Here is a 14,017-nt window from a genome sequence, read left to right as displayed (position 1 = left end):
ATTTGAATAATTTACTAGATATACAAAATTTTTTAGTTGTACTGGTCCTAAATCTAAAATTGACATTTTAATATTACCTGCTAATACCCGCGGCCATTTAATAATTTCTTATTTACCTTAAGAATATCTTCACTAAATATCAAAATCAAATATTGAAAATGTGGGTGGGTCTTTATTGCTCCTGGACACAAAAAATTTTTTTAATGATCCAGCTAATCGTTTTTTGCCTTTCTCTTTTTCTAACTTCCTTTTTTGGTATTGTGAACCAGAAAGTTTCTTTCGACCATCAAACATCTAAATAATTGAACTATGATAAAAAAATTTGACAAATTGTCTAATATAAAATAATTAAAACCTACCGTTCAGTCCGTTCACAATCACTGAATAAAAATAAATCAAATAGACGCTGATCTCTTTCCCTAATTCGTAATATCGCAATCTTTACTCTTTGCTCTTTGGTTTTCAACTAATCAACTTAAATTAAAAAAAGTTAAAAAGAGGCTAGATAAACACGAAAACACGGCAATAATATTTTTTTCTTTTGCCTGGATATTACTTTAAAATTATTTTCTTAAAATATTTTTGAATTTTTTTCTCGAGAAAATTATTAGTTATTAAACTAATTTCAGTCTGAGGCTGAAGTTTCTGCTCATAGTTCTATATATCGCATAGAGATGACAATACACAATTTTTTTAAAAACTTCCTATTTCAAATTTTTTTTATTGATATTACGATTTTTTTGTTAAGAAGTATGTGGAATGTCTGAAACTATTTTATTATACTAATTTGAATAATTTAAATCACACAAATGATGAATTTTTTTTTATTTGCGGATTCAAAATGAGGAATTTTCTGTAACAACTCTTCATGATTGAGTTTCTCCATTCACTCAATGATTTTTTGGAAAAGTTTTTTATCATTAGACGAATGAAGAATTTGTTGTTCACCTTTATTCTGTTTACGATCTTTATTGCAGTAAAAACAAACATTATTAAGTTGTGGAACTGTTTCAATATCTTCAATGTTACGTCAGAAATATCATGAAAAACATTAGTTTCGTTAATACTTAAATCACAAGTCGAGTTGATAGCAACATCTAATGTTGACGACTATCTAAACTTGGAGCAACATCTTCTGAAAGTACCGCACTGTTGAAACAATAATTAGGATGTCCTGACATACACTGGTTATTTGAATTTTTAGCAACATGTTCTGGTATTATTTCACTATTTATACTCGGTTCAGAATCTCCTGATGTTTAACTATTTAATCCCGAAGAAACAACCTTACATGCGATTTCATTGTTTGAGTCTCGTCTTTCGCAATAGTTCTACTAATATCTACTGGAATACTCGATAATAAAACGTGCGGACAAAAATATAATTTTTGAAACGTTAATGACCCAAAAAATGTGTGTCTGTGAGACCTTTCTAAAGACAAAAAATTTAAAATTACACGTTCAATAATTATTTAAAAATTCAGTATTATTATCTAAACAGGTAGGATGAGTATTAATAAACGCTACCGCCAGCCAGGTAGCCCAAACACCAATCGAAAGAGCAAGAAGGACGACACATAAAAAATCAGCTGACCTAAATTTCTTGTTTTCTAAACGTTGTCAGCTTCCATAATATAGAAAAACTATTGTTGATTTTGTTATTTGTTCCAATCGTTCACGTGTCTTTCGTCAATTATTAAGGTTAAGACTACATAAAGGAACAGAAGTATAAATAATAGACTATAACAGAGGCAGCAGCAGTAGCAAGCTTATTTGTGATAAATTGTAACTTAATGTGCCAAAACCAAATATTTTGAATTATAGCATTGTGTAAACATTACATAATGCCTTTCTCATAGATCTAGTACTTCCATTTTGTTGATAGACTACAAAATAGCAGCTGAAAAGACGAGAAACGATTGAACCTAACCACAATTGAAATGTGTTATTGATGAATCAGTTATATATTATGTAATACTCCTGTATGGACCGTTGGTATGGGAAAAAACGTCCCTACGTTACGGTGCCGACAATATTCATTTTCTCTCTCGTTCGACACACTTTATCTATACTGCGCATGCTTCATGCACGCAAAAGATGCGCAGAACTAACTAAAGCGCCCGGAGAGAGAACGTTACACTATTTGTTTCACTTCAAAGTAATCCTTTTAGAAGAATTATCGTTGCTCTATGCATTAACATGAAATTTATAAGTTAATAGATGATTCGCCACACTTGATTACACCTATTATTTTTCTCACAATTCTAGCTCGTCAGTAAATCACAAAAAATAGAAGTAGAAAAAGAGTCTACGGAATTCAAGTATCACAATCATCAGTGAGAAATTGTATTAGAATAGTAACGAAATGCAAAACAAAGTCAGAAGGAAATCAAAATTTTCTCTGTCAATCTACTGAACAATATCTATTTTTCTGATTCAATTTTAACATGATCTACCATGGAAAAATCATCGTGCTCTACGCATTAATTTGAAATTTAAAAATTAATAGATGATTTTCCGTTAACTTCAATAAAACATGTAGTTAAAGTATCTTACCTTTTATAATAAATCCTTCTAATATTTCAAGCTCCTAGAAATCAGTGTAGTATCGTAGTGTCGGATCGTAAGGACTTTTTTCATATTCGAATGCTATAAATTTTTGAAATAAATCTATTTCTGTGGTCTTACTTTTTCTCATATTTGACCAGAAAACGAATATCTTATTCTTTCAAACGAAGGTTTCAACAAAATGGTTTTTTCTTTTTGGGTAATAGCATAATTTTCTATGCCAGAAAAAGTATCGAAATGTTTTTATTTTGAAACTGTCGAACTCTAATTCCATAATTTGTTAGATGTATCCCTTTAGGATTTTTTGGAAACTCCTAGGTAGCAAGGTCACGTGAAAATGACGTCGGAATCTGGTCATGAGATGACTAGTAATGACCAGTTCAATGACGTGAATATAACGTGAAAATGACCTCCTAATGTCTCGGACCAATGACGTCATTTATATCACATGATTTACACGTCACATAAGACGTGATTTTTAATTGTTGTATGACGTGATTATGGCGTCTACTACTACGTCAATTTGTCCCAGTTTAAAAAATGTTTAATAGGCTTCAATTTGTTTTAATAAAGAAAAAGACCTTATATGTACATATGAAAGGGAGCACACCTATAAAAATAAACCAAAATATTATTTTGATAAAATTTATTTATCAATAGCATGAAAAACATGATATAACTGCAAAAGAAACTTAAAATTCCAGTTTTCATAACACAAATTAACAATGTATTGTAATATCTGTTCAAATTAGAAATACTGAATAGTATATGGTTTATTTATTATGAAAGTAATATTTTAAAATGTCAAAACGTCCTTTGAAGCAAATGACTGCTCTATTTGCATGAAAAATTGGAAAAAAGAACCTAAAATTGGCTATGAATAATAGGCATCGCCATTAGAGAACCACTTAATTCAAGAACAATACATTTGGCAGTTATTTTCCCAACAGGCCATATTTTGAGATCTGTGAGATTTTCAACTATGAAAATATTTAAATTGCTGGAAGGATATGGATATGTATATAAGTCTGAATAGCCAAGAAACTCTTTGCCAATAAGATATATTTGACTGTCAGCAGATTTTACTATATTATGAATTTCAACTATTTTATTCCCAATTAAAACATAATATCCGCCTTAGAATGATTACATGCTGATAATGTTATGCCTGGTAATCTCAATTTATGAAACTGTTGATTCCATTTCAAATTTTCGTCAAAAATAAGTAGTCCCAATGTATGTTTACTTTCCAATTTATACGTAATATTAGATACTGGCTGTGAAATTAAAAAATCCTTTTCAACAAGTCGTCGATGAACTTGTTGTAGGGGATTGGTTGGAGATTTTATTAATGATTTTATCTCTCCCAAATAATTTTCAAACGGAAAAGTCGAAAAATTGTCCAATTTGCCTAATAAATCTACATCATCACAAAGATGTGACATTAAGTGTACATTATAAACCATGAACTCCAAACCATACAAAGATTTTGAATGTTTGATAAATACATTTATGATATTTCTCACAAAAGGGATTTTAAATTTTTCAATATGGCTCTGTGATAACAATATTGAAACAGAAAAATGAAGAGCAAGAAAGTTTTCCTATATCCACAATATCTTTAAGAACCAAAGGACCTAAGTACACTAAAAACATTCTATATTCAGTAGCTTTCCAATAATTTAGTTCATTAAGCGAACGGGGTTTTCGATTGAATTCTACTGGTATCATATTTTTAAGGTTGAGCAATCGTTCTGAAATCATTTTAACTCTCTGATGTTGTAATCTAACCTTCAAGGATCCTGCAATCCAAGTATTCAGTAGCTTTCTAACTACTCCTAAGCAAATGTTGTGCATGTAGTCAATCGGAAAACTACTAATTAGATCAATTGGTAATTCATGAAAACTAGTCTGCGAGATATGATGCTCATCATCCAATTGTAAGCGAAAAGATTCATTCGTGCGTTTCTGACCATTTAAACCATTGAAAACTACCTTGTGTTTATAATATTCTCCGTGAATTGTGCATCTATCACAAGAGGAATATCCTGAGTGGAATTTAGTGCCTTTTAGATAGGCCCTTGCAGGTGCATCGCACACAAAACTATGTACCTCTAATGTGAAGTGTTTGTTACAAATAACAAAACCATTTTGCAATAAATCTTTCAATTCTACTATGAATGGATGAAGAAATGTATTTAAAGGATGTGGTTTATTTTTTCCACAAAAGATGGAAATTGCAAAAGGTCTACTACCAGAAATATTTTTTATTAATCCCAAAATAGGCCAAAACTGCATTTTTGAACTTTTGAAGAGTGGAAGTCATCAACATTAAAACTAATTTGAATTTTGTCTACACAAGTATCATTTGAAATAAGCTTAGAAAGAGCATTCCTCAATCCAAAATAACAGAACTGACCAGATTCTATATCAACAATTGGTGTAAATTTTGGGGTTGATAACAAGGTACGACTGTCTAAAGGAAGTTCAGGGTGGTAAGGATGAAGCAAATGAAGTAGGTGTGTCAAAGCAGAAAGTGAAATTTTATGTTTTAGAGCCCATTCAGCCAAATCATTAGCAATAGAAGTTTCTGTGCATAATGAATCATTGTTATCAGAACTGATTGATTTATTAACTTTAACAGATGATGTACTAGTACTAGTACTACTAGTGTTGCTGCTAATAGTATCATTGAAGAAAAAGCAGTCATTTGTTTCATCAACATTTTCTGCACCCCGTCCAGGGTTAACAGAGGTTCTTGACATATATTGAAATTCTTGTTTGGTCGCTTGTAAAGCCCTTCTACACTTTTGTCTTGAACCAACCAATTCTTTCAACTTACGTTTTGACATTTTTAAAAATAAAAATATATGCTAATAATTCATAAAAAGTAGTTGATAATACAAACAAACCAGAGCACCAGCATTTCTTTTTTGCTCACGTTGTTTGGCATGTTTTAGCCATATTTTGATAGCATTTTCCACATCTGCTTGAGAGGTCAAGGGAGTTTTGATTTGTATGGCACCTGTAACGAAATAAATGAGTGGTTATTTAATGAGAATTATCCCTGTCGTAGAAATAAAAAAATAGTATTATTCTATTATGCTTTATGAAGGACGAATTTAGGCAGTACCACACAAAAACAACGAATAGTACTTACGAATGATGACAGATTTCACTAAAGTGTTGGAAAATGGCACTTTATTGTTTCTCTGTCCAGCAAAATTATACAATTTGGCCAAACCGTTGGCCAAGAGTAGTCTCATGATTCTATTAACATGAGCTGTCGTGCCATTTCCTCCAATTGAGGAAAGGTAGGATGCCTAAAGCAAAAAATAAAACTACTATAATAGACCTCCATAATAAAACTATCACAAAATTCTATTTTAGAGTAAGTACAATAAATATTTAGATTACAATTACACTTAAATCAATGGGAGATGTCTAATTCTTAATTCACTTTTAATGAAATTCTATGTAAAAAGTACTTACCAAATCATTAAATTTTTCTTCGGATTTCAAATATTGTTCCAAATTTTCAAACCTCCTTTGATCGTCTATTGGAAACTGCACGGGTATGTCATTGGGTAGACTAGCAACTACTGAACTTCGAGAGTTTTTTAAGAGTCTTTACTTCCTTGACCTCTTCTCTCAACTTTTTCAATTCCAGAAAAAATTTCTCTAAATCTATTATGTATAAAAAAAACAATTATTCACAGTATTAAACAAATAAAAGAACCTACTTTTTGGATGAATTCTATCTGTATTCTCTTCAGACTGTATATTGGAAGTTGTTTGAATTGATTGCGAATGTGATCCCCCAGGTGTTTGAGAAAGCAATTCTGTACTTTGTCTAGTGGAAGTTGGTGGAGATATTTGTGAATTTGGTTTCACAATCGGCCTAGAAGCTGACTTACCTAAAACAAAAGAAGAATTCTATTTTTTTATTATTTATTTTCAGTGTCGGATTGTACGCTTAGTATCTACGCTAACTGCGTAGAGCCCAGTTTGATCTCATACCTATTAATATCTATAAAAATATTTCATCCTCTTAAAAAATTATTTGTAAATAAAAAAATAAGTTACACATTATTTCGATTAAAGCTATTTTAAATAGAAACATATTTATAGAAAAGTGTACTTACCAGAGCCACTCACAGAAATATATTTTTGAAAAGATGCAGGCCTTATCAGATTTGATACTGTTTCTCCTTCACTTTCACTGTCACTCAAAATCCTTCTACTAACGAATTTTCTCCTAGTTCGCTCTCCCTCACAATCTGAAGTAAGGTTGTCCGAATTATATTCGCATTTCTTCAGTTTTTTTTGTGCCTTGTTGAGATCATCTGAAAAATAAAAAACAAATATGTATAACAAATACCCAGAACCACACCACAACTCTTTAAAATTCTTTTGAAAATATAAACTTAATGAAACAAAACTAAATCACGCACCACATTCAAAAAATATTCTTTTTACTCCAGACAACTTCCAATTATGTTCATTTGGTTCTTCACATAGTGTGAGAGCCCTATTGAAAGCAGCACTCGTTCTGTATGGTGGCCACAAAACATTCTGCTTCAAAGGGGTGAACCAGGAAGAATGAACCAAACCTATTAAACCATTTTCGGAAAATTCTATACCCACAAATGCCATTGTTACCATAAAACTACAAAATAAAGGTCAAAACTCATACTACTGCTAAATACCAAGTTAATAAAAATGCATAAAATCTACTTCTATTTGAGACAAACAAGGTAAATCATAGCACTACAAATATAGCCATTTAAGTCAATGTATGAAGTTAAGACATATGGTTTATTGAGTTTCTTCATCTATTTGATCGCTAAAATTTTGGAGGCAATTTATTCAATCAATACCTCCAATTGGCTATTTCCCAATCATAAATGTTTCGCTTGAAACATGAAAATTATAACTGAATAAAATTAAGAATTGAGAAATTGAATTATCATTTTCGACCATACATGCCATAACCTTTAACCAGATATATTCAAATCAAAAAATATAAATAACTATAATACCTTAGTAGATCCCGCCAATTATAAATTTTTATAGGAAGTTTCTTAAAAAAATTATTTATAGATATTAGAGAATATTATAGGTTTTGTTTAAATACTATATAAAAAGATCTCAATTTTTTTGGACTTAATAAATAAAAAAATGCTGGAATTTTCAGTGTCATGGTTGTTTATTATCGAAAATAGCCTCACAAAATAATTACATTAGTTACAAAATAAAACAAATGAAATATATCTGATTTTTTCAGATGAGTTATCACTAGATAGTTTCGTCATTATGACGTGACAAGATGTCGTGTTATACACGTCAATTATTTGACGTTATTATCACGTCGATTTTTGGTGGTCTCAGTGTTTTCGACCAGTGATCACCAAATGTTGACGTCATTATGACGTGCCCTTGCTAGTTGGGCTATTCGGTTTAATACTATCATGATATGGTCGTAATCATATGATAGGATCCTACTAAATGAAAATTTAAAGTTCTTGTAAAAAATGTTTTAAATTTGAAATTTCCACCAAATATTGAACGCGCCCGCCGTTCAAATACTGTCATCAAAATCTGGTTCTAGGTTAGGATCCACAATCAGCCGATAAATGATCTATCTGATCTCAAATAATAATAGTGTCCGAGAAGCTATTTTAATGATTTGACTTACCTGGAATTGTGACAGTCGCCGCCTCGTGACCGAACGACGCACGCGTTTCGCCTTACCGAGTAAGTAAAGAAACGATGAAAGTCGTGGTATTTCACCGGCGATGTTGCCATCTCCCACTTATGCTACACCTATCATGTCTCCTTACAATGCCAGACTAGAGTCAAGCTCAACAGGGTCTTCTTTCCCCGCTAATTTTCCAAGCCCGTTCCCTTGGCAGTGGTTTCGCTAGATAGTGGGAGGCACACGCTATCGAGGTTTGTGTCACTGTGCATATCACCATGGTGATACTGCGCAATGTCACGGCCCACCTACCTTGCGGCATAAGGCTAGTTTCCGCCCAAAATCCACCGAGACCACTGCCAAGAGAACCCATCCCATCTCCTCTACTCCTAAAAATGAGCGGGAAAGAAGACCCCAATTTCTTTTCTTCATTGTCTCAATTCAATGCTTACAATTATTTTTCTATTCTCAAACTTATATAACATATATCTAAACATTACATATAATTGTTAAAACTTATATACAATCGTTTGTGTTAGTCTAGTCATTTCTGTCTTTTTGTCTGTTTTCGTTGTTTCCAGGACTCGACAATTCGTTCTTCCCAAGCTGTTGTTTGGGGTAGACTTCTTTGTTTTGGTGCCATATTGCTTGCAGAGCCCTTTATTTAGTCTGGTTCATCGTCATAAATGGTCTGTTGCGCCCATTCGTTTAGCCATTCTGCGATCGTCTTGTTGTGTATGTCTATGTCTGTGGGCGGGTATTGAATATTAAGTATCCTGAGTCTTCTTATAAGTAGGGTTCTGGCTTGCAGTGTGTTGTGTTCTGTGCAGTCATTTCTTACATGTTGTATAGTCTCCGGCGTTTGACAATGTGTGCAGTTCCCGTCTGTTTCCCGTAAGTTGAAGCGCTCGTAATAGGTTTGGATATGTCCGTGTCCGGTAAGTGCTTGTATTGTTTTCCAGTTTAGGTCTGCGTGTTTATGTTTCGTATGTTTTATCCACTCGTAGGCATTGCGTCCGGTAATTATACACTTTCACGGTCACCTGGTTTTTTGACTCTAGAAAATCGAAAAATGGATGGATTTTATTAATGATCTTGGTCTCAAAATGTTCCATTTTACGGCAGATTTAAAAAAAAATTAGTAGAAATAGCTGGAATGAAAATTTCTCATAGTTTTACTGTTTTAAATCGTAAAAAAACGGTTTTGCAAAATAATCCTTTATAAAAAAATTATCTCATTATCAGATAATGTTCTTATATTTTTTTTGTATTCTACATAAATTAATAAACAATTTAAAAAAAAATCCAAAAAGAATTATTTTTTCAGTTTTTATAGCTTAAAATGAAATCGATGAAAAACAATCAATTTTCGTGAATAGTTTCGTACTATATTCTTCAATGTTAATAGTTTTTGGACCATTAAAAATCGAAAAATAGATAAATTTTATAATTTTGGTCTTAAAATGTTCCATTTTACGACGAATTTATGAAAAACACGGGGGTAGTGGCTGAATTTGCGGTTTTTAATAGTTTTAAACTTTAAATAGTAGAAAAACGGGTTTTTCTAAATAATCTGTTACGAAAATTTTTTCTCGTTATCAAGTTCAGTTTCAAATCTTCAATTCCTTTGATATTCCAATTGCCTATTATTTAATTCCATTTTGGGAATCATCAATCTCATTTTTGATTTTGATGTCTTAAACTGATTTAAAAATCTTATTTTGGTCATCAATGTCATCATAAATTATTATAACATTGTTTGTATGGCATTGATACACTTTTGAGGTTCAAAATAAATTTTATAAGATCCATTTTTAACCTCAACTTTGTTAAAGCGGACGAAACAACAAAATTGAAGTCAAAAATGGGCTTAGATTATAATGTATAATGATATATTTGTAATCCGAATTTCAACTTCAAAGTTGTAATTAAAGACTTTGAATTTTAAAAAATATTTTAAATTCTGTCTCGGGGAGTTAACTATTGAGGGGTGGGTGTCGCGGGGGGGGGCGGGGTGCTAAAAGAGCACAAAATAATGCTGTTTAACAAGTGTTACATAATTCTATTCTTTCAACTTATCTTTTGTATGAAATGAAAACAACACAGTAAACAATACTCATTTTATTTACAAACGAAAAAATATTTTTTATTATAATTGAAAAAAAAAAATTTACATTGTGAAATCTTCAAATATTTTAATCTGAACATGAAAATAAAACTTTTCTTTAATAAATTTTGTAGTCTTAACAAACATCAAATATTTCTTCAAAAAAAACAAAAACTGCTTCTAAAACTATTAATTATTGTTATTGCTGATATTATCACAAAAACCCATGTAAAATTATAAAAAAGTTATGTAGTCTTTGACAATGATTATTATATTATGTGCGAAAAAAAAATTCGGCAATATACCCAAACATGTTCTCTTCTTTCGAGCCATATTTGGATATATTTGCCCTCGCCGTTCTCCATGTCCTCTCTATGTTTTGCGTATGAGCGCTAGAATGTGGATCCACGAAATTTAAAGAATGATTTACCGTCAAATGTTTAAATCCTGCAATATCAATAAGTAAATTAACATACATGAAGGGAGATATTTTTTGGTTTCGAAATTCAAATAAAAAATTTTCTTGGTAGTAAAGCAATTTTGTTACTGAAACTTCATACGAAAATAAGAATAAACAACTACCTTCATCATTCAAGCAGTCATAAGCTTTCCAGCAATCAGATATTATTGTGGTTCCTGGTTTAATTCTTCGTTTTATAACTTCTAATAGTACTTCTTTTGTCCTGTTCATTACTGGTTCCATAAAGAATGTTTTGGTTTCTCTCTCAATGCCTCCGAAAATCCATTTTCCTTCGATTACTCTTCCTTTATTGTATTTGCGACGACCAAACTTCGCTTCGTCAATTTCGACAACTTTTTTCCTACCACCAATTTTTGATGAACAGTTTTTAAATACCCAGAATTCACAAACTTCTCGAATAAATGAAGCCCAATTACAATAAGTTGTTGGAGATATTTTGAATTCATTCATTAAATGCTCATGAGGAGGGTTTAAAAGCAAATATTGAGAAATTATTGAGCAACTTTTCTCTAAACTCGATGATGAATCTTTAAACCACGAACCAGTACGAATAGATTGCTGGAAATTGCATTGTTGTACTTCAACTCGTTTATTAATAGTAACTTTTTTCTTCTTACGACATTGCCAAAATAGTGTTTTTGTATTTAAGTCACATAATTTAACACAATTATTACAAAAAACCGAACTCCAATAATTCGAACTGCAAGGGACCGTAGCAAAAGTTCGAATTATCGGAGTTTTGCACATTTGCATATATATATGTATGCATTTCGATGCATCTTTCCATTTTATAAATAAATAAATAAATAAATATGTTATGGGTATATAACATGTTTATTTATTTATTTAAAATAATAATTTGTATACGTTTGAAGAATTTTTGGTCCTAAAAAGGACCGATTATTTATCTTAAAATAAAAAAAAATACATATATTTATTTTTTTGTAAAGAAATCAGCTATGCTAGATTGCTTCATGCTGACGATTTTTTCCTTTGAAGCAAATCGAGTGATTTTGCTGATCGCTGCGAAAATATCTTCATCAACGTCTTGTCGCGACTCTGCAAATTCCCTCAATTTTGCTAAAAATTCCAGCGCTTCATTGGGAGTTGGAGCTACTGAGGATGAAAGCTGCTCTTGATTTTCTTCTTCGTCGTCTGATAACTCCACAGCCGTAGATCCTTGGACCTCGTTCAAAATTTCAAAATCAGATAGTTCGCCGCAAATGGCTACATTTTGGTCGATGTTGATGAAATCTTGGTCCAGCTTTGCCTCTTCCAGGATGCTTTCCTCGAACTTCATTGAAATTTCTTCGCCACGGATGAATCCTGCCTTCCTAAATCCATTTTTGATCGTCGTTGCGCTTACTTGTCGCCAGGCATCTGCACACATCCTCAAGGCTTGCAGAATGTTGACCTTCACTTGGTTTTTGCTGAGTGTAACTTGCTCGTCCAACACCTCGCGCACTAGAATTGACCTGTAGTGAATCTTGAAAGAGTTGATGATTCCTTGATCCATCGGTTGAAGAACGGACGTCATGTTTGGCGGGAAAAACACCACTTCGATGTTTTCTAAATCCGGAATGGAATTGTGGGCACTGCAGTTATCCACGAACATCAGCACTTTTCTCTTCTCTCTGTAGAATTTCTTGTCCAACTTAAGGAGCCAATTTTCAAAAATATCTTGAGTTACCCAAGCTTTCTTGTTAGCTTGATACTCGCATGGCTTCGTTTTGACGTTTTTGAAACAACGTGGATTAGCAGATTTTCCAATAACAAGCAGCGGAAGCTTTTCACTGCCGTCCACGTTGGCACCTACAAGAACAGTTACGCGCAGTTTACTCAACTTCCCACTGCTGCAATCTTCTCCCTTGAAGGCGAAAGTCTTGTTTGGCGTGCACTCGTAGAAAAGAGCAGTCTCGTCAACGTTGAAAATGTTCCTAGGCCCCACTTCTTTGATTTTTTCTTGCAGCGTCGTTTGCATCCACTCTTCCGCTTTTGACATATCGACGTTCGCCTTCTCGCCGCAGACAGCCTTCATCACGATGTCATTGCGATCCTTAAAATTGCGCAGCCAACCATTGCTAGCTTTGAAGTTGTGACAATTCAAACTGCTAGCAAATTGTTGAGCTTTTGCTTGAATAATTGGCCCACTCACTGGAACTTTCTTATCACGAGCTTGCTTGAACCATTTCTTGACACATCCTTCCACGCCTTCATTTTCTGGTCCTCTGCACCTCTTTCTACTTTGAGATGATTGAGAAAAGTCACTGATAATCTTCTCTTTATTCTTCAGAAAAGTCGAAAGAGTATTGCGAGGAATCTGGAACTCTTCGGCTATCTTCGACTTCTTCTTCACGCCCTTTTCAACTTCTCTTATGACAGCAACTTTTTCTGCTAAAGTCAGAGTTTTGTACATTCTTTTAGCAGAATCACACATCATGAAATAAACGTAAACGGCAACACGAAGCAAAACTTTTAGAAACTGGCTCCGAAACGCACTCAATGGAAAACCAATTGAGAATGTCGGCTCTGACAGTTTTAACTTTGCTTTATAAGAGGGTGGTGGTAGCCATCAGCGGCGCGAGAGCATCTCTTCTCACCATCTAAATACGCACCTTCTTAAAAGTCGTCAGGTATCAATAAAACTCTGGCGCTCTTCTTTCAGAAAAAATCAGTCACCACGTTTGCTCTTTACTCTACTTTATCTCTCTCCAATTCGCTCCCTCTCTCTTTCTCTACAGTTTGAAGGTGCAATTAAATCCGTCCCGTGAACTCGTCGTTTTTAATTGCACCTTCAAACTGTACCATCAATAATCGTTGCACCGGTTTTTGGGAAAAACCCAGCAGCTCTTATTCTCTTTTCAGTCGTTTCATACATTCGTCCTCTAATTGCAGTTCAAACTAGAAAACTATTTAGGAATGCTTTCTTAGCTCTACCAGTAATAAAATCGTCGCGCCGGTTTTTGGGAAAAACCAGCCGCCGTCTGCAGTTCACCCATATTTCACACAAAATATCGTCGTCTTATCTAGAATCTGAAGATTCGAATTTTTCAATTTTTTTCAACACTAACAGTGCGAGTTTTTTAATACATATGTACATACATAATTTATACAAGAAAAATTCGAATTTTTCAATTATTCGAACATCAAAAATTCGAACTTTT

General features: G+C 32.8%; 1 protein-coding gene across 1 annotated transcript; it reads right to left on the bottom strand.

The window, feature by feature from the left end:
- Positions 1-11,787: 11,787 nt before the first annotated feature.
- On the bottom strand, positions 11,788-13,290 carry LOC130450464 (tigger transposable element-derived protein 4-like). The gene has a single exon (XM_056788843.1). It carries the CDS (start codon positions 13,288-13,290, stop codon positions 11,788-11,790), a length of 1,503 nt encoding a protein of 500 aa, XP_056644821.1.
- Between the last annotated feature and the right edge of the window lie 727 nt (positions 13,291-14,017).

Source organism: Diorhabda sublineata, chromosome 11 (genome assembly GCF_026230105.1).
Source record: "Diorhabda sublineata isolate icDioSubl1.1 chromosome 11, icDioSubl1.1, whole genome shotgun sequence".
Taxonomy (NCBI): domain Eukaryota; kingdom Metazoa; phylum Arthropoda; class Insecta; order Coleoptera; family Chrysomelidae; genus Diorhabda; species Diorhabda sublineata.
This window is presented reverse-complemented; position numbering and strand designations above follow the sequence as displayed.

Excerpts from the sequence above, each read along its gene's own strand:
- LOC130450464 (XM_056788843.1), bottom strand. The coding sequence starts at position 13,290 with ATGTGTGATTCTGCTAAAAGAATGTACAAAACTCTGACTTTAGCAGAA.